The sequence below is a fragment of the Bos javanicus genome, chromosome 11, assembly GCF_032452875.1.
Source record: "Bos javanicus breed banteng chromosome 11, ARS-OSU_banteng_1.0, whole genome shotgun sequence".
NCBI classification, from domain to species: domain Eukaryota; kingdom Metazoa; phylum Chordata; class Mammalia; order Artiodactyla; family Bovidae; genus Bos; species Bos javanicus.
In genome coordinates this window covers 103930560-103951901 of record NC_083878.1, presented here as the reverse complement: position 1 = coordinate 103951901, position 21342 = coordinate 103930560, and the positions used below count along the sequence as shown (strand labels likewise).

Genomic DNA, 21342 nt, shown 5'->3' with positions numbered 1-21342 from the left:
GACCACAGGAAAAACCATAGCCTTGACTAGACGAACCTTTGTTGGCAAAGTAATGTCTCTGCTTTTCAATATGCTATCTAGGTTGGTCATAACTTTCCTGCCAAGGAGTAAGCGTCTTTTAATTTCATGGCTGCAGTCACCATCTGTAGTGATTTTAGAGCCCAGAAAAATAAAGTCTGATACTGTTTCCACAGTTTCCCCATCTATTTCCCATGAAGTGGTGGGACCGGATGCCATGATCTTCGTTTTCTGAATGTTGAGCTTTAAGCCAACTTTTTCACTCGCCACTTTCACTTTCATCAAGAGGCTTTTGAGTTCCTCTTCACTTTCTGCCATAAGGGTGGTGTCATCTGCATATCTGAGGTTATTGATAGTTCTCCCGGCAATGTTGATTCCAGCTTGTGTTTCTTCCAGTCCAGCGTTTGTCATGATGTACTCTGCATATAAGTTAAATAAACAGGGTGACAATATACAGCCTTGATGTACTCCTTTTCCTATCTGGAACCAGTCTGTTGTTCCATGTCCAGTTCTAACTGTTGCTTCCTGACCTGCATACACATTTCTCGAGAGGCAGATCAGGTGGTCTGGTATTCCCATCTCTTTCAGAATTTTCCAGTTTATTGTGATCCACACAGTCAAAGGTTTTGGCATAGTCAATAAAGCAGAAATAGATGTTTTTCTGGAACTCCCTTGCTTTTTCTATGATCCAGCGGATGTTGGCAATTTGATCTCTGGTTCCTCTGCCTTTTCTAAAACCAGCTTGAACATCTGGAAGTTCACGGTTCACATATTGCTGAAGCCTGGCTTGGAGAATTTTGAGCATTACTTTACTAGCGTGTGAGATGAGTGCAATTGTGCGGTAGTTTGAGCATTCTTTGGCATTGCCTTTCTTTGGGATTGGAATGAAAACTGACCTTTTCCAGTCCTGTGGCCACTGCTGAATTTTCCAAATTTGCTGGCATATTGAGTGCAGCACTTTCACAGCATCATCTTTCAGGATTTGGAATAGTTCAACTGGCATTCCATCACCTGCACTAGCTTTGTTCGTAGTGATGCTTTCTAAGGCCCACTTGACTTCACATTCCAGGATGTCTGGCTCTAGGTCAGTGATCACACCATGGTGATTATCTGGGTCGTGAAGATCTTTTTTGTACAGTTCTTCTGTGTATTCTTGCCACCTCTTCTTAATATCTTCTGCTTCTGTTAGGTCCATACCATTTCTGTCCTTTATAGAGTTCATCTTTGCATGAAATGTTCCTTTGGTATCTCTGATTTTCTTGAAGAGATCCCTAGTCTTTCCCATTCTGTTGTTTTCCTGTATTTCTTTGCATTGATTGCTGAAGAAGGCTTTCTTATCTTTTCTTGCTCTTCTTTGGAACTTTGCATTCAGATGTTTATATCTTTCCTTTTCTCCTTTGCTTTTTGCTTCTCTTCTTTTCACAGCTATTTGTAAGGCCTCCCCAGACAGCCATTTTGCTTTTTTGCATTTCTTTTCTATGGGAATGGTCTTGATCCCTGTCTCCTGTACAATGTCACGAACCTCATTCCATAGTTCATCAGGCACTCTATCTATCAGATCTAGGCCCTTAAATCTATTTCTCACTTCCACTGTATAATCATAAGGGATTTGATTTAGGGCATACCTGAATGGTCTAGTGGTTTTCCCTACTTTCTTCAATTTCAGTCTGAATTTTATGTATATATATATATATACACATACATATAACATGTATATATATTCTTTTTCAGATTCCTTTTCCTTCTAGGTCATTATATAATATTGAGTAAATCTCTCTGTGCTATACAACCAGTCCTTTTTGGTTATCTATTTTATATATAATACTGTGTATATGTTAATCCCAAGCTCCTAACTTATCCCTCTCCCCCCCTTTTTCCTTTTGATAACCATCAGCTTGTTTTCTGTCTGTGGATCTATTCCTACTCATTTGGACCTTTTATAAGTGATACCATATATTTGCCTTTTTCCGTCTAGCTCACCTCACTTAGTATGAAAACCTCTGGGTGCACCCGTGTTGCCGCAAGTGGCGTTATTTCGCTCCTTTTTGTGGTTGAGTACCGTTCCATTGTACATATTCTTGTATACCTACCACATCTTCTTTCTCCATCCGTCTGTTGATGGTCATTTAGGTTGCTTCCGTGCCTTGGCTGTATATATGTGAATAGAAATCTCATCTTCATACCATTTTCATCTTCACACCTACTCAAAGGAAGCAGAGGTGTCTGTCTTTGGCCAAACGCGGTTCTTTGGTAAATGTTTCTGGACTGCACCCGATGTACATACTTTTCTTAGTTCACACTTGGGAGCCCCTCAGGCCGCTGCAACGTGAGACTTGGGCCTCTGAGACCCAGTGTGCTGGCTGCGGGTGGGGGCTTATTCAGGATGTCGTTCAGTCGCACAGTTGTGTCCGACTCCTTGCAACCCTGTGGACTGCAGCGCGCCAGCGTGGGGCTTGCTAAACGCACAACCTCCAGCCAAGACTGTATCAGCACATATGACACAGCTTCCTTCAAACATGCACGTTCCCTGGAGTGTAGCATCCTTGCAGGGTCTCCCGGGCCTGACTGTTTCTGTTGTAGGTAACCCTGGTGGGAGCTCCTACAGCATTAGGGATTCAGGTATTTCGGAGGCTAGGAACCCCCTTGGCAGCTGGACTTGCGACCTTTGTCTCTCACAGTCCTGTGTCTCGTCACCCACCCTGCTGGTCAGCTCATGGCCATTGCACCTGCTTCTCTGGAGTGTCCACGTGGTCCTGGCCTCCAGGGGCCTGCTAATGAGCAGGAGTGCCCAGGCAGGTGCCCAGGGGCTGCAGGGCAAGGTTCAGTGGGATTACGGCTCCAGGAGAGGTTACAACCCACCTGCCCTGTGAGCGTAAAGGAGGGAGAGGCCGTCCCTGGCCAGTGCCTGATTTTGGCCTCGACAGGGTGACAGGCACCAGGTGACCCAGACTTCCTCTTCACAGATTTCTGGGGAAACAGCACCAAGTCCTGGCTGTGTCTGATCCTGCTCTTTGCCGTACTTCTGGGCTTCTACAGGTAAGGAGGAGGGGACTCATGACCTAAGTGACCGGAGCAGCTGTGAATGGCGTCGTAATTCCCATCGTGCCGATCTCGTCGGGGCAAGGCTGAGGCGCCAGTTCCCCTCCAGCACCTTGCTCTGCTCCCAGGTGGTTTACAGGCGTGGCTGTAACTGCAGGTGACGGGCTCACCTGGGAGGTGGGTATAAATGTGACTGCGGGTGGGGAGGGCTCCGGAAGGCAGTGCTCATAGCTTTTTAGAAACACCAATTACATCAACAAAAGGGGCTCACGGGGCTTCCCAGGTGGCACTCATGCTACAGAACCTGCCTCCCAATGCAGGAGATGTAAGAGACGCAGTTTCGATCCCTGGGTTAGGAAGATGCCCTGGAGGAGGACACGGCAACCCACTCCAGGGTTCTTGCCTGGAGAATCTCCATGGACAGAGGAGCCTGGCGGGCTACCGTCCACATGTTCACAAAGAGTCGGACACGACTGAAGTGACTGAGCACACAGGCACGCATGGGGCTCACGTCGCACTTTACACAAATTTATGGAGAATAGATGACAGCTTTTCACTGCATTGGAATACACTATTTTATGTTTTAAAACAAACCTGGCAGCTGTAAAAGTGTATTCCCTTCAAAGAAGCTAGTCAATACTTTTTCAGTACTCTGGTTCTTATTCCACAAGAGGGTGAAATTACCCCCAGACTCAGTTGCGCAGTGAGTGCCGAATGTTTATTTACTGTTTCAGACTGCAGATTGCATATGTATTTAGTTGTTAGTTGTTAGAGCTATATACACTTTGTCACTGATGACTTTTGCAAAGAAATGTGTTAGAAAGAGCCTCCATTTATGGGGTGTTCATTCTGTGTGATGCCTTGAGGGGAATGCATGATGGGTCTTCCAGGCTCTCTCCACAACCTGTAAGATAGTCATTACTATTGTGGTTTAGCCACTCAGTCGTGTCCAACACTTTTGTGACCCTGTGGACTGTAGCCTACCAGGCTCCCCAGTCCATGGGATTTCCCAGGCAAGAATACTGGAGTGGGTTGCCATTCCCTTCTCCAGCAGACCTTCCTGACCCAGGGATCAAACCCGAGTCTCCTGCATTGGCAGGTAGACTCTTTACCACTGAGCCACCAGGAAAGCCCAAGACAGGCATTATTATTCCCATTTTATACCCCAGGAAAGGAGGCTCCAGAAGTTAAGGAATGAGACCAAGGTCATACAGTAGGAAGTGGCAAGGCCAGGGTGCCAGCCCCTCCACCAGACTCCAAACCCAGGTTGCCGGGTCCCTCAGGGAAAGTGTCCTCTGGGATGAGCATTCAGTCTTAAGGCTGACGGCCTAGGCATTGCAGGCTTTGGAAAATGGAGTGCACGCGCAGTGAGACAGGACCGCATGCTCACCTCCATGAGCGTTTACTGAGTGCCTGCTTTGAGCCTGGTGGTTTGGAGGGCACCAGGATGCCAGTGTCCATGGGACAGTCCTTGTTCTGAAGGATGTCAGGTCTGTTAGGAGAAGACAGGTGCCAGGCAGTTACAGGTGACTGGCTGTCACAGGAGTGGGTACAGGATGTCCTGGCACTCCTGGGAGGGAGACCACCCCTCCTTGGTCTGCCAGCATTGGACTTACTGGGGCTTCCTGGAGCGAGTCTTGTCTGAGCAACAAAGCGAGCTCATCACATACACATCTGGTGCAGGGTCGGGAAGGGTGCGACATGCCTTACGTGGGGGCTGTTCGTTTGCACAGGGCCCCTCCTGAATTGCTGCGGCACTGCCCTGGGCGCCCATTTCCGTCTCAGAGCCGCCTCTGTCATGCTGTGGGTCTTGGGGCCACACTGGTCCCGCAGAGTCACTGGCAGGTGGCCAAGCCTCCATCCGATCGTCCCCCAGCAGGAGCGCTCAGTTCTCTGCAAGCAGCCTGTCCCCATATCTGATTCTTAGAACAAGTGCTCGGTTCAGTCACTCAGTTGTGTCCGACTCTCTGTGACTCCACGAAGCACAGCACACCAGGCCTCCCTGTCCATCACCAACTCCCGGAATCCACCCAAACCCGTGTCCATTGAGTCGTGATGCCATCCAACCATCTCATCCTCTGTCATCCCCTTCTCCTGCCCTCAATCTTTCCCAGCATCAGGGTCTTTTCGAATGAGTCAGCTCTTCGCATCAGGTGGCCAAAGTATTGGAGTTTCAGCTTCAGCATCAGTCCTTCCAATGAATATTCAGGACTGATTTCCTTTAGGATGGACTGGTTGGATCTCCTTGCAGTCCAATGGACTCTCAAGAGTCTTCTCCAACACCACAGTTCAAAAGCATCAATTCTTCGGCTCTCAGCTTTCTTCACAGTCCAACTCTCACATCCATACATGACTACTGGAAAAACCATAGCCTTGACTAGACGGACCTTTGTTGGCAAAGTAATGTCTCTGCTTTTGAATATGCTGTCTATGTTGGTCATAACTTTCCTTCCAAGGAGTAAGCATCTTTTAATTTCATGGCTGCAGTCACCATCTCCAGTTATTTTGGAGCCCCCCAAAATAAAGTCAGCCACTGTTTCCACTGTTTCCCCATCTAGAACAAGTGCTGGAATTGCATAAAGATATTCTTCCTTATAACACAAGGACCCCAGGGAGCCCTGAGAGCCGTGTGGCACATTCTGGGTCGTGCCTTCAAGAGTCTGGAGACACCCGTGGCCATGTCTTGCAGCTTCCCGCTGTAACTCAGCTCTGAAACTGCTCATCCCCTCTGGACTCCCCCTATTTCCATAAAGTGCCCAGGTCTGGCAGCCTGTTGAGTCTGGGGTCTGACCTCTCTTCTTTTTTGTTGTTTTTGGCCAAACTGCACAGCACACAGGATCTTATTTCCCCGACAAGGGTTTGAACTCAAGTGCCTTTAGTGGAAGCTCCGAGTCCTAACCACTGGACTGCCAGAGAAGCCCCTGACTGCTCTTCTTTATCTAATGCAACCTTTTTGGACTTTTCATCTAGCAGCCTCCTCTTCTATATTATTCGTGTTTGTGTTCAGTCGTGTTTGACCTTTGCGACTCCATGGACTATAGAGTGCCCGGCTCCTCTGCCCATGGGATTTCCCAGGCAAGAGTACTGGAGTGGGTTGCCATTTCCTCCTCCAGGGGAGGGATCAAACCCAAGTCTCCTGTGTCTCCTGCATTGCTGGTCGATTCTTGGCCTGCTGAGTCATCAGAGAAGCTCATCTTGTGTTTAGATTTCATTTCATCTTCTCCCCACCCCCTCATTTTTGTCACGCTTTATCTTGTCATTTTTTTAAAAAAAAAAAAAAAAGAAAGAAAGAAAATTAATAAATATTGACATCCAAAAGAGTCATCTTGAACTGTGGTGTTGGAGAAGACTCTTGAGAGTCCCTTGGACCGCAAGGAGATCCAACCAGTCCATCCTAAAGGAGATCAGTCCTGAATATTCATTGGAAGGACTGATGCTGAAACTGAAACTCCAATACTTTGGCCACCTGATGCGAAGAACTGACTTACTAGAAAAGACCCTGATGCTGGGAAAGACTGAAGGCGGGAGGCGAAGGGGCCGACAGAGGATGAGATAAGTGGATGGCATCACTGACTCAATGGACATGAGTTTGAGTAAACTCCGAGAGCTGGTGATGGACAGGAAGGCCTGGCGTGCTGCAGTCCATGGGGTCGCAAAGAGTCAGACACGACTGAGTGACTGAACTGAACTGATTGACTGAAAAGAGTCATCTGACTTCTGAAATAAGTTTTCTTCTAGAGCAAAGTTTTTAAAAGATTGGACTTTGCCTCAGAGATTCCTTTCATAATTTTTTATGGCTGTAGAATTTTTACATTTTTTGCTTGCATACAACTTAAAATTCAATCCTGGTTTGAATATGAACACTTTCCAGCAAGCTTCAAAAGCTCCCAGGGACGTCCCTGGCACTCCAGTGGTTAAGACTCCATTCTTCCAGTGCAAGGGGCACAGGTTCAAGCCCTGGTTAAGGAACTAAGGTCCCCACATGCTGTGTGGTGCTCTATGTGGCAGGGTTTCTGTAAAACAGAAAGGAGGCTGGTTCTCAACTGTAGAGTGTACGCAGATCACTTAGGGAGCCTGTTAAAAGTGGAGATTGCTACACATACACATTCCCTTCACACACACACACTCCCCTCCTAACCGCTCAGGTCTGGATTCAGGAAGTCTGGATTTGCCTCTAAAAACAATTCCCCAGATGATTCTGATGCTGGGGTCCCCTATCTACAGAGACCAAGGCCATGAGCAAGCTATTACAAGCTAATACTTACAAGCTATTCAGTTCAGTTCAGTCCAGTCACTCAGTCATGTCCAACTCTTTGCGACCCCATGGACTGCAGCACGCCAGTCTTCCCCGTCCATCACCAACTCCTGGAGCTTGCTCAAAATCAAGTCTGTTGAGTCGGTGATGCCATCCAACCATCTCATACTGTCATCCCCTTCTCCTCCCACCTTCAATCTTTCCCAGCATCAGGGTCTTTTCCAATGAGTCCGTTCTTTGCATCACGTGGCCAAAGTATTGGAGCTTCAGCTTCAGCATCATTCCTTCCTAAGAATATTCAGGACTGATTTCCTTTAGGATGGACTGCTTTGGTCTCCTTCCAGTCCAAGGGACTCTCAAAATTCTTCTCCAACACCACAGTTCAAAAGCATCCATTCTTCAGCGCTTAGCTTTCTTTATGATCCAACTCTTAAATCCATACACGACTACTGGAAAAAACCATAGCTTTGACTAGATGGACCTCTGTTGGCAAAGTAATGTCTCTGCTTTTGAATATGGTGTCTAGGTTTGTCATAGCTTTTCTTCCAGGGAGCAAGGGTCTTTTAATTTCATGGCTGCAGTCGCCAACTGCAGTGATTTTGGAGCCCAAGAAAATAAAGTCTCTCACTATTTCCATTGTTTCCCCATCAACTTGCCATGAAGTGATGGGGCCGGATGCCATGATCTTTGTTTTATGAATGTTGAGTTTTAAGCCAGCTTTTTCACTCTTCTCTTTCACTTTCATCAAGAGGCTCTCTAGTTTTTCTTTCTGCCGTAAGGGTGGTGTCATCTGCATATCTGAGGTTCTTGATATTTCTCAAGTTATTAGTTAGGGTGATGACATGGGGTTAAAGTAGGGTGGAATGGGGGAAGAGGGGATTAGAGCACCGCCTGGGGGATCTGCCTGTGCACCCCATTCTCTCCTTCCACCCGAGTGAGATGTCCCACTGGCTCCACTCGGGCCCCACACCTATTTTCTCAGGAGCTGGAGACCAAATGATCAGAATGCTCTGTTGAAGTCTCAGCCTCAAAACCACAGCCTGTCCGCTCTTCTCTCTCTGGTGAGGACTCAACTCCACATTCTTTTTGTCCCCCCAGCAACGTGTTCATCCTGATCCCCAGAAGACAGACAGAAAAGTCTCAAAGGTAATGGATGGGTCTTTGGAGTCAAGGTGGTTCCTTCTAGAAAGATCTAGAACAGAAATAAAAATAGAATATGCAATGAATTGGAGGTCCTTATAATGAAAGAGGCACTCAGTTCTCGACAGATTCCGAGTTCCTCTCTCTACCATGTTTTCTCAAACCTAAAAAACTACAAAGACAAAATCCTGTTTTCTGTTGGAGAGGACCCCTTGATGGCTGGCAGCAGCTCCAGGCCCAGGTGTGGGGACGAGTAGTGACCAGTGTTCAGTTCAGTCGCTCAGTCGCGTCCGACTCTTGGCGACCCCATGAACCGCAGCACGCCAGGCCTCCCTGTCCATCACTAACTGCTGGAATCTACCCAAACCTATGTCCATTGAGTCGGTGATGCCATCCAGCCATCTCATCCTCTGTCGTCCCCTTCTCCTCCTGCCCCCAATCCCTCCCAGCATCAGGGTCTTTTCAAATGAGTCAGTTCTTCGCAGTAGGTGGCCAAAGTATTGGAGCTTCAGCTTCAGCATCAGTCCTTCCAAAGAACACCCAGGACTGATTTCCTTTAGGATGGACTGGTTGGATCTCCTTGCAGTCCAAAGGACTCTCAAGAGTCTTCTCCAACACCACAGTTCAAAAGCATCAATTCTTCAGCACTCAGCTTTCTTTATAGTCCAGTGACCAGTGTTGATTCCATGTAAAGCCATCCCCAGTGGCCAGTCCGTGACAGGGCGCCCTCTGACCCTCTTAGCACCCAGATGGGGAAAGGCTCATTTTTCCTCCCAGAGCTAATTCTTCCGCGATCGTCAGTCTCTGGCTGACCGACAACAGATAAGGTGAGCGCTCCTGACCAGCCTCCTGCAAGACCCCGCAAGGCAGAACCTCGAAGTCAAGTCCGGCCCCGCTCCCTCCTCTGTTCAGGCCTTATGCTATGCTATGCTATGCTAAGTCACTTCAGTCGTGTCCGACTCTGTGCGACCCCATAGACGGCAGCCCACCAGGCTCCCCCGTCCCTGGGATTCTCCAGCCTTGGGGCCCAGCAAATCCTTGCTGAGTAGAAGGGTGGATGAATGGGTTGAGCTGACCGGGCTCTTCTGTCTCAGCAGCCCTGAGGCCCACCACGTGCAGGGGCAACGGGAGAGCCTGACTTTAAGGTAATGACTTTCACCTCTTCCTTTTTATCCACACAAAAGTTGGCATTCCTGAGCCTTACCAGCAGCTGGAGACTTTGCTTGGTCTTCCGGACTGGGACGGCCGGGCCCCTCCGAGCTTCAACGGTGCGAAGGGGACAGGCCGGGTGGGAAGGGGCGGGGCTAGTGAGGAGGGCAGGGCTGGTAAGAAGGGGCGGGGCTGATGAGGGGATAGGCTGATGTAGAGGGGCGGGGTTTGTGGGGAGGGCGGAGCTGGCGGGGAGGGCGGGGCTGGCAAGAAGGGGCGGGGCTGGTGGAGAGGGGGAGAGCGGGGCTGGCAGGAAGGGGCGGGGCTGGTGGAGAGAGGGAGAGGGGCGGGGCCGGTGAGGAGGGCGGGGCTGGTTAGGAGGGATTGGTGTGAGGGGCGGGGCTGCTGAGGGCGGGGCTGGTGGAAAGGGTCGGGGCTGCTGGAGAGGGACTGGGCCGGTAGAGAGGGTGGGGTTTGTGGGGAGGGCGGGGCTGGTAGAAAGAGGCGGGGCTGGCAGGGAGGGCCGGGCTGCGGGAAGGGGACGCAATCCTAGCCTTTGTCTGGTTAGCCCCCTCCCCTCTTGAAGGGGCGCTTAGTTAGCAAGGCGCTCCTTTTTCCTGGTGACTGGGAGCCTGTTCCCTCTGCAGCCAGGATGAAAACGGCATGGTTCTGCAGCGGATGCTGCGGGAGAAGGAGTCCAGGTGGGGCGGCAGCTGGGCTCCCAGGGCTGAGGGGGCCGTTGCCAGAGCTTCCCTTCGGATCTCAGGGCCGACCTGGGCGTCCATGGCTCTTCCCCTCCGGAGCGGGGTTCTCCCGAGGCTGGTTTGTCACCATCGGGCGTGGCATCGCTTCGGGCAGACTGGGCACCAGGCACCCAGACACGGCCATCGTGTCCGAGGTGTCTTCGCCCTGTTTCCCGCCCTCGGTCCCCTCACCTGCCCACACGGCCGAGCTCTGCAGCCATGGGGAGCTCTCCTCAGTAGGGGCTGCGACGTGATGGCCCTCGGGAGCCCTGGCCAGGCCGCACAGCAGTGCTTCTCCCAGCGCCATCAGCTCTGAGCGCTCTGTTTTCCTCCCTCAGTGAAGGTGACGGCCACCTGGACACCTGCAGGATACCTGAGGTACCCAGGTACTGTAGACCGCGTCTTTGGGCGGTGTCTGGGCAAGTCGACTTGCTGTTTCCCCGCTCCACTGTCCCCCTCATACTCCCCTTGAGTCTGATTGTGAGATTTATCAGGAGGGAAGGAGCAAGGGAAGCTGGGAGGAGGGTAACGAGGGGCAGAAGAGAATGGGAGCAGGGGGAGCAGGCGTCAGATGGTGGGGTCACAGGTGAGCCCACCGTGACCTCGGCCTCTCGGCTGTCCCAGCTCAGCGGTCTTACCCGGGGTAGACTGCTGTAGCTTCTAAGCCCTCAGCTCTGTTGAAAACTGACAGGGTTGCCAGGGAGGGCATGGAGGGTGAAGGAGCCAGCAGGAGAGCGGAGAGGGGCGGTGAGGTGGCTCCAGGTGGGATGCAGCTGGTGGACAGGTGGGAGAGGCCACCCCTGTGCTTCCCACTCCTGAATAAAGCAGGACACCAAGACCTTCCTCATAACAAGTTAGACCACAGGAAGCACTTCCGAAGCACAGGAGGGTCTCTAACCTCAGCTGAGCACGAGAGGGGGAAGAGCCTCCTAGCCCATTCTCACATTTCCACCCCATGACTTTCTCTGTCGGTTTATCCTTAGGGAAGCCCCTGACAGCCCTGGGCTGGGGAGGGGTGGGAGGTGGCTGGATGAAGGAAGATGGGAGGATGGAAGGAAGGAAGCCCCTGTGGCTGAGTGCCGCCTCCTGGCAGAGCTGCCCACTGAACCGGGAAGAGGCCCCTGGCAGCTCTGGCATTGGTGACGTGAGTGTCTGCTCACACGCATGTCTTGTCTGCAGGTTGCTTTACCCCAAGGCTCAGCTGCTCAAGCCCTCGTAAGTAGACGGAGTTTCTGCCGTGGCTGCGACCAGTGGGTTCCCTGCCACCACTACCTTATGATTGCCTTCTCTCGCTTCACTCCCTGGTTTCAGTCTTTCTTTTGCCTTTTTCCTTTCCTTCCTGTCTGTGCTATGGGAGGCTGGGCTAGTTTTCAGTGGGTTTGGTACACACTGAAGGACCAATGGAAGGTGCCTCTAATTTGTGGTCACCAGGAGCTGTGCAGAGGTCCGCACCAGGCATGGAAGCTTCTCTTGTTTCTTCTCGGGGAAGGAAGCTGGGGTCTGGGCTGGGTTATCCCTGAGGCCTTTCCATGACCATCAGTGTCTGAGGGCTTATGGTTCCAGCTTGCCTTCACATGCAAGTGTCTGTCTCCTAATCCGGGCCTCCTTGCCTGTGCCCACACCTCCTGCTTCCACTGCCCGAGAGAGTGCTGGCAGCCTGTCACTGAGGCACTAGATCCCCGAGCTTCGGGACAGGAAGTCGCCCAGAGACCACTTTGATCAGCCCCGTTTTATGGGCAGGGAAACTGAGGCTCAGAGAAGTGAAGGAGGTTGCTTGAGGCCCCTTGGCTGGAGAAGGACAGGTCAGGACGCAAGCTGAGTGGCCTCTCTTACATCCTGCCACATCCCTGCCAGGGGACCTGGAGGTGCTCACTGTCATTTCTGGAAACCACATACACACCTCCTTGAACTTCCAGAGCCGCCAGCCACGTGTGGCCTTGAACGCTTGAAACAGGACTGCTCTAGGAGGAGCTGTGCTGTCCGCGTGGGGTGCACGGTGGACTCCACTTAGTACATGAAAAGTGTACCAGGAGCTTGGGATTAACATAGGCACACTGCTGTACATAAGACAGGTGAACAACAGGACCCACTGAATGGCCCAGGGACTCTACTCGATATCTTGTCATATCCTATATGGGAAAAGAACTTGAAAAAGAATATATATGTATAGAGGCACACCTGAACCACTTTGCTGTACATTTGAAACTAACACAGCATTGTCAATTAACTATATACTTCAATAAATGTATCAATTACGTACTGAAATGATAATATTTTGGATATGTTGGGTTGAACAAAGTCTATCATATTAACAGTCATTTTGCTTGGTTCCATTTACTTTTCTGTGATTCCCAGACAATTTTTAGTGGCATACCTTTCCGGGGGTCGGCACACATCTGGAGGGGCAGGTTGGCATGAACTTTTTTGGTGGGTCCTGGCGGGGTGATGAACGAGTGAATGAACACTCGTGAAATAAGAGTCAGGGGAAGGTGAAAGGGGTCCATGCCGGCTGGAGAATGGAGAAGGGGCAGAGATCACAGGACACGAAGAGCCCCTGCGAGGGGAGGGGGCTTGAAACTCAGCTCTGCCTCTGAAAGAAAACCTTGTTCTGTCTGCTCACAGCAAGCATGTGGTTATCCACACCAGGTGATTCTGACACTCCCTGCAGTCAACACAGACGCCACAGGTGGACAGTCAGCCTCACAGCCTGCCCGCACTCAGACCCTTGTCGCAAGTTCCATATTGTCATCTGAGCTTTGACCAACGGGCTATAAATCATTGCTCACCACCCGCTCCTTGGGTTTGCTGGTTTGCTGGGATGCCCCCAGAACTCAAGAAGACTTTACTTACTAGATTCTTGGCTTGTTATAAAGGATGCAGCTCAGAGACAGTCAGACTAAGAGGTAAATAGGGTAGGAGGGGGAAGGGACAGGGCGCCCAAGCCCTCCCCAGAGCACCTCCCTCCCAGCACCTCCCTGTGTTCACCAACCTGGAAGCACTCTGAACTCCACAGCTAAGGGATATTTATGGAGGCTTCATCTCGCTGGCGTGATTGATTGTTAACTTGACCTCCAGTCCCTCTCCCTTCCCAGAAGGAAGGGATCATCAGTTCGGTTCAGTGCAGTCGCTCAGTCGTGTCCGACTCTTTGCGACCCCATGGACTGCAGCACGCCAGGCCTCCCTGTCCATCACCAACTCCCAGAGTTTACTCAAATTCATGTCCATCGAGTTGATGATGCCATCCAACCATCTCATCCTCTGTCGACCCCTTCTCTTCCTGCCTTCACTCTTTCCCAGCCTCAGGGTCTTTTCAAATGAGTCAGTTCTTTGCATCAGGTAGCCAAAGTATTGGAGTTTCAGCTTCAACATCAGTCCTTCCAATGAATATTCAGGGTTGATTTCCTTTAGGATAGACTAGTTGGACCTCCTTACAGTCCGAGGGACTCTCAAGAGTCTTCTCCAACACCACAGTTCAAAGGCATCAATTCTTTAGCACTCAGCTTTCTTTATAGTCCAACTCTCACATCCATACATGACCACTGGAAAAACCATAGCCTTGACTAGATGGACCTCTGTTGGCAAAGTAATGTCTCTGCTTTTGAATATGCTGTCTAGGTTGGTCATAACTTTCCTTCCAAGGAGTAAGCGTCTTTTAATTTCATGGCTGCAGTCATCATCTGCAGTGATTTTGGAGCCCCCCAAAAATAAAGTCTGTCACTGTTTCCACCGCTTCTCCATCTATTTGCCGTGAAGTGATGGGACCAGATGCCGTGATCTTTGTTTTCTGAATGTTGAGCTTAGGAAGGGATGTGAGGCAGAAAGTTCTAAGTTCCAAGTTTCTAATCCTGGCTTGGTCTTTCTGGTGACCAGCCCCTATCCTGAACTACCCCCAAGCCCACCTGGAGTCACCTCATCAGAACAAAAGATGCTCCTACAATCCAGGACCTCCCAAGGGTCCTAGAAGCCTAGTGCAGGTAAAGGGAGGGCTGTGGCAGAGACTAAATGTCTGTTTCTTGTTATGGCAAAGTTCTCACCTGCTGAGAGAGGGCTTAGTGCTTGCCCTCTCTCGAGACTGTGCTCCTCCTGGAAACAAGGGGCCTCAGAAAAGGATGTTTCAGGGGTTCTAGCACATGGCTGGTACTCTGGAGATACTCTGAGTTAGGGCAGTGAAGGGATGGAAGTGTTGAGTCCCCAGTGCTGAGCTTATGCTGCCAAAAGCACTGGGTTGGGAATCCAGAGTCCTGTCTGCTCCTAGCTCTGCAGCTCATGGACTGTGCAGCTTTGGACAAATCCTTCTCTGTGGCCCACACCCCCATGACCTGCTCTCGTGTGCTGTGACTCATCTCCCCAGGAGAGTGGACGTGCTGGTCATGACCCCCTGGTTTGCTCCCGTCGTCTGGGACGGGACCTTCGACTCTGCCATCTTGGATGTGCAATTCAGAAACACCACCATTGGGCTGACCGTGTTCGCCATCAAAAAGTAAGTGACGGACGCTCACCCGGGGTGAGCCAGGGAGCCGGCCTGAGCTGCAGGGCAGCACTCCACTCTGTTTTCCGGGACAAGGTGCTCAGCTCACAGGGTGGGTGGGTGTGTGGAGGCACCAGTGACTTTGGGTGTGGGTGCGCGTGGGCTGGGTTGTGCAGGGGTCACTGGGCAGTCACACATATACATATGTGCGCCGTGATAGCACACAGCGACGTGTGTGCATGTGAGCTAACTCACTTCAGTTGTGTCCAGCTGTTTCTGACCCTCTGGATGGTAGCCCCCCAGGCTCCTCTGTCCATGGGATTCTCCAGGCAAGAACAGGGAGTGGGTTACCATTTCCTCCTCCAGGGGATCTTCCTGACCCACGGATCAAACCTCTGTCTCTTATTTCTCCTGCATCGGCAGGCAGGTTCTTTACCACTAGCGTTATCTGGGAGCCCCTGCTCAAAATAGCAGTCCCACAGCTGCGAGTCATCACCCCAGAGGTTACTGTCAACCTTTTAGAGACGGGCAGCTCACGTCGCCATCTCCAGTACCAGCCACTGTGCCAGGGGGTCAACCCCACCACCGCCCCGACGCTGGTGCTCCGTTCCCCCAGTCTGTCACCCTGGGAGGCCAAGCGTTTGCTGCTGTCTTCTCCCCGCGTGTAGGTCACCTTTTCACTCTGTGGATCGTTCCTCTTGCCGTGCAGAAGCTTTTCAGTTTGATGTAGCGGAGCTCGTTTATTTTTTGTAGCTTGTGGTTTAGGTGTCGTGTCCAACAAGTCACTGCAAAGATCCACGCGCACGAGCTCCCCACTGTTTTCAAATAAGTATCTTATGGTCTTACATGTCAGTCTTCGATCCATTTCAAGTTACTCTGGCTGAGTGTGAGACAGGGGTCTGTTTTCATTCTTCTCTGTGCCAATATTCAATTTTCCCACATGCTGCGACTAAGACCCAGCACAGGTGGTGAATATCCTGAGTGCTGCGTCTAAGACCTCGAGCATCCATACACATACATATTTTAAAAAAGAAGATTGTGTGAGTGTGAGAAAAATATGTCAGATGGCAACATGAGCTCCAAAAAATAACTAAGTTTGGGCAAGGGGATAGAGAGTAATTTGTTTTCATGTTTATTTGCTCCTTTTTTTTTTTTTTTTAAACTTTACATAATTGTATTAGTTTTGCCAAATATCAAAATGAATCCACCACAGGTATACATGTGTTCCCCATCCTGAACCCTCCTCCCTCCTCCCTCCCCATACCATCCCTCTGGGTCATCCCAGTGCACTAGCCCCAAGCATCCAGTATCGTGCATCGAACCTGGACTGGCATCTCGTTTCATACATGATATTTTACATGTTTCAATGCCATTCTCCCAAATCTTCCCACCCTCTCCCTCTCCCACAGAGTCCATAAGACTGTTCTATACATCAGTGTCTCTTTTGCTGTCTCGTACACAGGGTTATTGTTAGCATCTTTCTAAATTCCATATATATGCATTAGTATACTGTATTGGTGTTTTTCCTTCTGGCTTACTTCACTCTGTATAATAGGCTCCAGTTTCATCCACCTCATTAGAACTGATTCAAATGTATTCTTTTTAATGGCTGAGTAATACTCCATTGTGTATATGTACCATAGCTTTCTTATCCATTCATCTGCTGATGGACGTCTAGGTTGCTTCAAAAATATGGAACGCTTCACGAATTTGCGTGTCATCCTTGCGCAGGGGCCATGCTAATCTTCTCTGTATCGTTCCAATTTTAGTATATGTGCTGCCGAAGTGCGCACTATTTGCTCCTTTTTATTTATTTTATTTTTATTTATTTTTTACTTGAAGGATAATTGCCTTAAAGAATTTTGTTTTCTGTCAAACCTCAACATGAATCAGCCGTAGGAATACATCTCTCCCCTCCCTTTTGAACCTCCCTCCCATCTCCCTCCCATCCCACCCCTCTAGGTTGACACAGAGTCCCTGTTTGAGTTTCCTGAGACATAGAGCAAATTCCCGTTGGCTCTCTATTTTCCATATGGTAATGTAAGTTTTCATGTTACTCTCTCCATACATCTCACCCTTTCCCCGTGTCCATAAGTCTATTCTCTGTCTGTTTCTCCACTGCTGTCCTGTAAATAAATTCTTCAGTACCATTTTTCTAGATTCTGTATATGTGCGTTAGAACACAATATTTATCTTTCTCTTTCTGACTTGCTTCACTCTGTATAATAGGCTCTAGTTCCTCCACCTCATTAGGACTGACTCAAATGTGTTCCTTTTTGTGGCTGAGTAATATTCCATCCCTGCTCCTTTTGATTGAGCTGTACTTTGCACATGGTCAGATGGACACGTTCAAGTGCACAGCCTGCTGGAGTTTTACATCTGGTTGCACTGGTGTAAGTGCCAGCAGAACGAGCTCTGGGGCGTGTCCAGTCTGGGCATTAGTCAGAGGACGGAATGCCCCTCTAGGGTGAATACTGCAGGGGAAGGATTCCAGGCAGAAGAAGGTGCAGAGGCCTGGAGGAGGGTGGATGGCATGTGTCAGGAATATCAAGGAGCTGGCATGCCCTCCAGAGGACGGAGGAGAGAGAAGACAAAGTCAGAGCAGATCTTGTAGGGCCTGGTAGACCACTGCAGGATCTTGAATTGCCTTATTATTATTTTTTTAATACAAGAAACCATTTATTTATTTTTTAAAAGCCCAATGGTATTTTTTTTTAATACCTATTTGTTTGGCTGTCTCAGGTCTGAGTTGTGGCACGCAGGCTCCTTGCTTTGGTAGGTGGGCTCTAGAGTGCTGGGGCTGAGTGGCATGTGGAACCTTAGCTCCCCAAGCAGGGATCAAACCCGTGGGGCCTTCACTGGAACAAGGATTTCTAACCACCGGACCACCAGGGAAGTCCCAGAAGCCACCGATTTTATACCTAGCAGTCCGTAGCTCTCAGCCCCCCACCCCTGAGTTGCCCGCCCCTCCCCACTCCCCACGGTAAGCACCAGCTTGTTGTGTGTCTGCGAGTCTGTCTCTGTTATGTTAGATTCGTTTGTTTGCTTTATTTACATTGAACACCACAGGCAATGTTGTTGTTCAGGTGCTAAGTCTTGCCCGATTCTTTGTGACCCCATGGACCGCAGCACACCAGGCTTCCCTGTCCTTCACTGTCTCCTGGAGCTTGCTCAAACTCATGTCCATTGAGTCAGTGATGCCATCCAACCATCTCATCCTCTGTCACCCCCTTCTCCTCCTGCCTTCAGTCTTTCCCAGCACCAGGGTCTTTTCCAATGAGTCAGCTCTTCGTATCAGGTGTCCAAAATATTGGAGCTTCAGCGTCAGTCCTTCCAATGAATATTCAGAGTTGATTTCCTTTAGGATTGTTTGGTTTGATCTCCTTGCAGTCCAAGGGACTCTCAAGAATCTTCTCCAACACCACAGTTCAAAAGCATTAGTTCTTCTTCGGCACTGAGCCTTCTTTATGATACAATTTTATAGCCAATATTTTACAATACCTTTAAAAGGAGTATAATCTATATAAATTTGGAATGACTACTTTGTACTCCTGAAACTAATATAATATTGTAAATCAACTATACCTCAATTAAAAAAAAAAGACAAGAAGCCATTGGATGGTCCTGAGCTGGGAGACATCCATCATTTGGATACTATCAATCATTTGAATTTTTGCCAAACTTGTGGATTAATCAAATATCTTATGGTTGTGAATATTTGCTCAACACCAAATAATCTGAACCCCTCCTCTTACCAGCCACTCAGGGTCTTATCTGGTGGAAGGGCTATGGTTTTGTTTCAGAGTTTTAATTTTGGTAACATGCACACAGGGCTTTCCGGGCAATGCAGTGGTAGAGAATCCGCTTATCAAAGCAGGAGCCTCGAGGGACTCAATCCCTGGACTGGGAAGATCCTTTGGAGGAGGAAATGGCAACCCACTCCAGTATTCTCACCTGGAAAATTCCATGCACAGAGAAGCCTGGCAGGCTACAGTCCACGGGGTCACAAAGAGTCAGACATGACTGAGCGCACACAACTCACAAAATGCACATAATAGAAAACTCACCATCTTAACTGTTTTTAAGTGTGCACTTCAGTACACATTTAGAGTACAGCTTGAAGACGTGATACCACCATCAGCACTGTCCCTCCCCAGAACGGTTCTCATCTTGCAAAACTAAAATTTCTGTGCCCATTAAACATTCGCTGCTGGTTCCCCGTCCATGGGGTCACTGAGGGTCAGACATGACTGACCAACTTCGCTTTCACTTTTCACTTTCATGCATTGGAGAAGGAAATGACAACCCACTCCAGTGTCCTTGCCTGGAGAATCCCAGGGACTGGGGAGCCTGATGGGCTGCCATCTATGGGGTCGCACGGAGTCGGACACGACTTAAGTGACTTAGCAGCAGCAGCAGCTGGTTCCCCATTCCCTCAGTGTCTGGCAACCACCATTCTATTTCTGTGTCTAAGACATTGCCTATTCTGGGCACCTCATCTACGTGGAATCATATAGCTTTTTGACTTTTTGTGGTTGTCTTATTTCACTTAGCATAACGTCCTCAACGTATGGCTAAGGTTTCACAGACTGTTTTTGCCCAGGTGGATTCTTCTGGCGCTGTTTGATTCTGTTAACACCCACCGTCTCTTTCCTGTTGGATTTAGATACGTGGTCTTCCTGAGGCTCTTCCTGGAGACGGCGGAGAAGTACTTCATGGTGGGGCACAAGGTCATCTACTACGTCTTCACCGACCGGCCGGCGGACGTGCCCCAGATCGCCCTCCAGGACGGGAGGCAGGTGGTGGTCCTCCACGTCGGCAACTACAGACGCTGGCAGGACATCTCCATGCACCGGATGGAGATGATCAGCAACTTCTCGCGGCAGCGCTTCCTCCGCGAGGTGGACTACCTGGTGTGCCTGGACGTGGACATGAAGTTCAGCGACCACGTGGGCGTGGAGATCCTGGCGCCGCTCTTCGGGACCCTACACCCTGGCTTCTACGCTGCCGACCGCCAGTCCTTCACCTATGAGCGCCGGCCCTTGTCTCGAGCCTACATCCCGAGAGACGAGGGTGATTTCTACTACGCGGGAGGCTTTTTTGGGGGGTCGGTCCCTGAGGTTTACCGGCTCACCACGGCCTGCCACCAGGCCATGACGGCCGACCAGGCCCAGGGCATCGAGGCCGTGTGGCATGACGAGAGCCACCTGAACCGGTACCTGCTGTCGCACAAGCCCAGCAAGGTGCTGTCCCCCGAGTACCTGTGGGACGAGCGGATGCTGCAGAGGCCGCCGTTACTCCGGAAGCTGCGCTACGTGGCCGTGCCCAAGAACCACGCAGAGATTCGGAACCGATGAGAACGTGCTTGCCAAGAAAGTCCGTGGGCACCAGACCGCAGCGCATGTCAGTGGTTCTACCCTCTTGATAAGGGATTGGCCAAAGGTTTGATGGAACCAATGAGAACGTACTTTCCAAGAAAGTCCGTGGGAATCGGGCCGCAGAGTATGTCAGTGGTTCTACCGTCTGGATAAGGGATTGGCCAAAGGCTTGATGATGCGGGTGAAGCCATCGGCTTACTTCCTCTTCTGGAGGGAACTGCCCTGCAGTCCTCATTCCCTCCTCATCCCGCTTCCTCTTTCAATGTGACTCGTCCTCCAAGGGCTTGACAAGGTCACCTTCCTAGGACACTTTCTTTGGTTCTCTCTTCTTCCGGTCGTTGAAGGGATTTTCTCCTTCCTCTGAGAAAACAACAGAAAGAACTGTGTTTTCATAGAGCACTAAGGATAAACCTTTGGCTGCGTCTGCCTTTCTGCCTACCTTACCCATTGGTCTTGCCCATTATAATGTGAGATCCTGAGGATGGAGATCAAGATGTCTTCATCTTTCTGTCCATCAGTACATACCCCAGTGCCTGGTGCCCAGGGACTTTCAAAACCGTTTGCATTTAAATTTCAGGAAGGGACTTCCCTGGTACCGGTCCAGTGGTTAAGAGGCTGCCTGCCAATGCTGCGGACACAAGTTGGATCCCTGATCCAGAAGCTAAGATCCCGAGTGCTGTGGGGCCACGGCTACTGAGCTGGCGCTCTAGAGCCAACAAGAGAGGCCACCCAAAGGAGCAGCCCCGACTTGCTGCAACTAGAGAAAGACCCAAAGACCACGTGCAGCAAGGAAGAGGCTGTGTGCTACAATGAAGACCCAGTGCAGTCAAAAATAAATCAATGAATTAGAAAAATAAATCAATTAAAAAATTAAATTAAAAGTAAATGCATACATTTAAAGAACTCTTTGTTTTGCAGTTTCTTTTTTCCCCCCAGACTTTATTTAAATTTTGTATTTTGTCTTGGGGAATAGCAGGTTAACAGTGTTGTAGTGTCAGGTGGAAAGGAAAGGACTCGGCAGTACATACACATGTGTCCCTTCTCCCCCAGACCCTCCTCCCATCCAGGCTGCCACACAACACTGAGCAGAGCAACTCTTTTTTTTTTTTTTTTTACTAATTTTTTTGGGGGGACAGTGCTTTGCTGCTTGCA

At 50.0% G+C, this 21342-nt stretch overlaps 1 protein-coding gene and 1 non-coding gene across 2 annotated transcripts; one reads left to right on the top strand and one right to left on the bottom strand.

Annotated features, from left to right (window-relative positions):
- Nucleotides 1–2947: 2947 nt before the first annotated feature.
- Nucleotides 2948–21093, top strand: ABO (ABO, alpha 1-3-N-acetylgalactosaminyltransferase and alpha 1-3-galactosyltransferase). The gene is made up of 8 exons (XM_061434104.1): nucleotides 2948–3054; nucleotides 8411–8458; nucleotides 9547–9597; nucleotides 10683–10730; nucleotides 11524–11559; nucleotides 14696–14824; nucleotides 15240–15476; nucleotides 19479–21093. Exons 6-8 carry the CDS (start codon nucleotides 14715–14717, stop codon nucleotides 20167–20169), a joined length of 1038 nt encoding a protein of 345 aa, XP_061290088.1. The 5' UTR covers nucleotides 2948–3054; nucleotides 8411–8458; nucleotides 9547–9597; nucleotides 10683–10730; nucleotides 11524–11559; nucleotides 14696–14714; the 3' UTR covers nucleotides 20170–21093.
- On the bottom strand, nucleotides 16499–16605 carry LOC133257917 (U6 spliceosomal RNA). Its single transcript, XR_009739765.1, has one exon. It is a non-coding gene; the product is annotated as a U6 spliceosomal RNA (small nuclear RNA).
- Nucleotides 21094–21342: the final 249 nt, after the last annotated feature.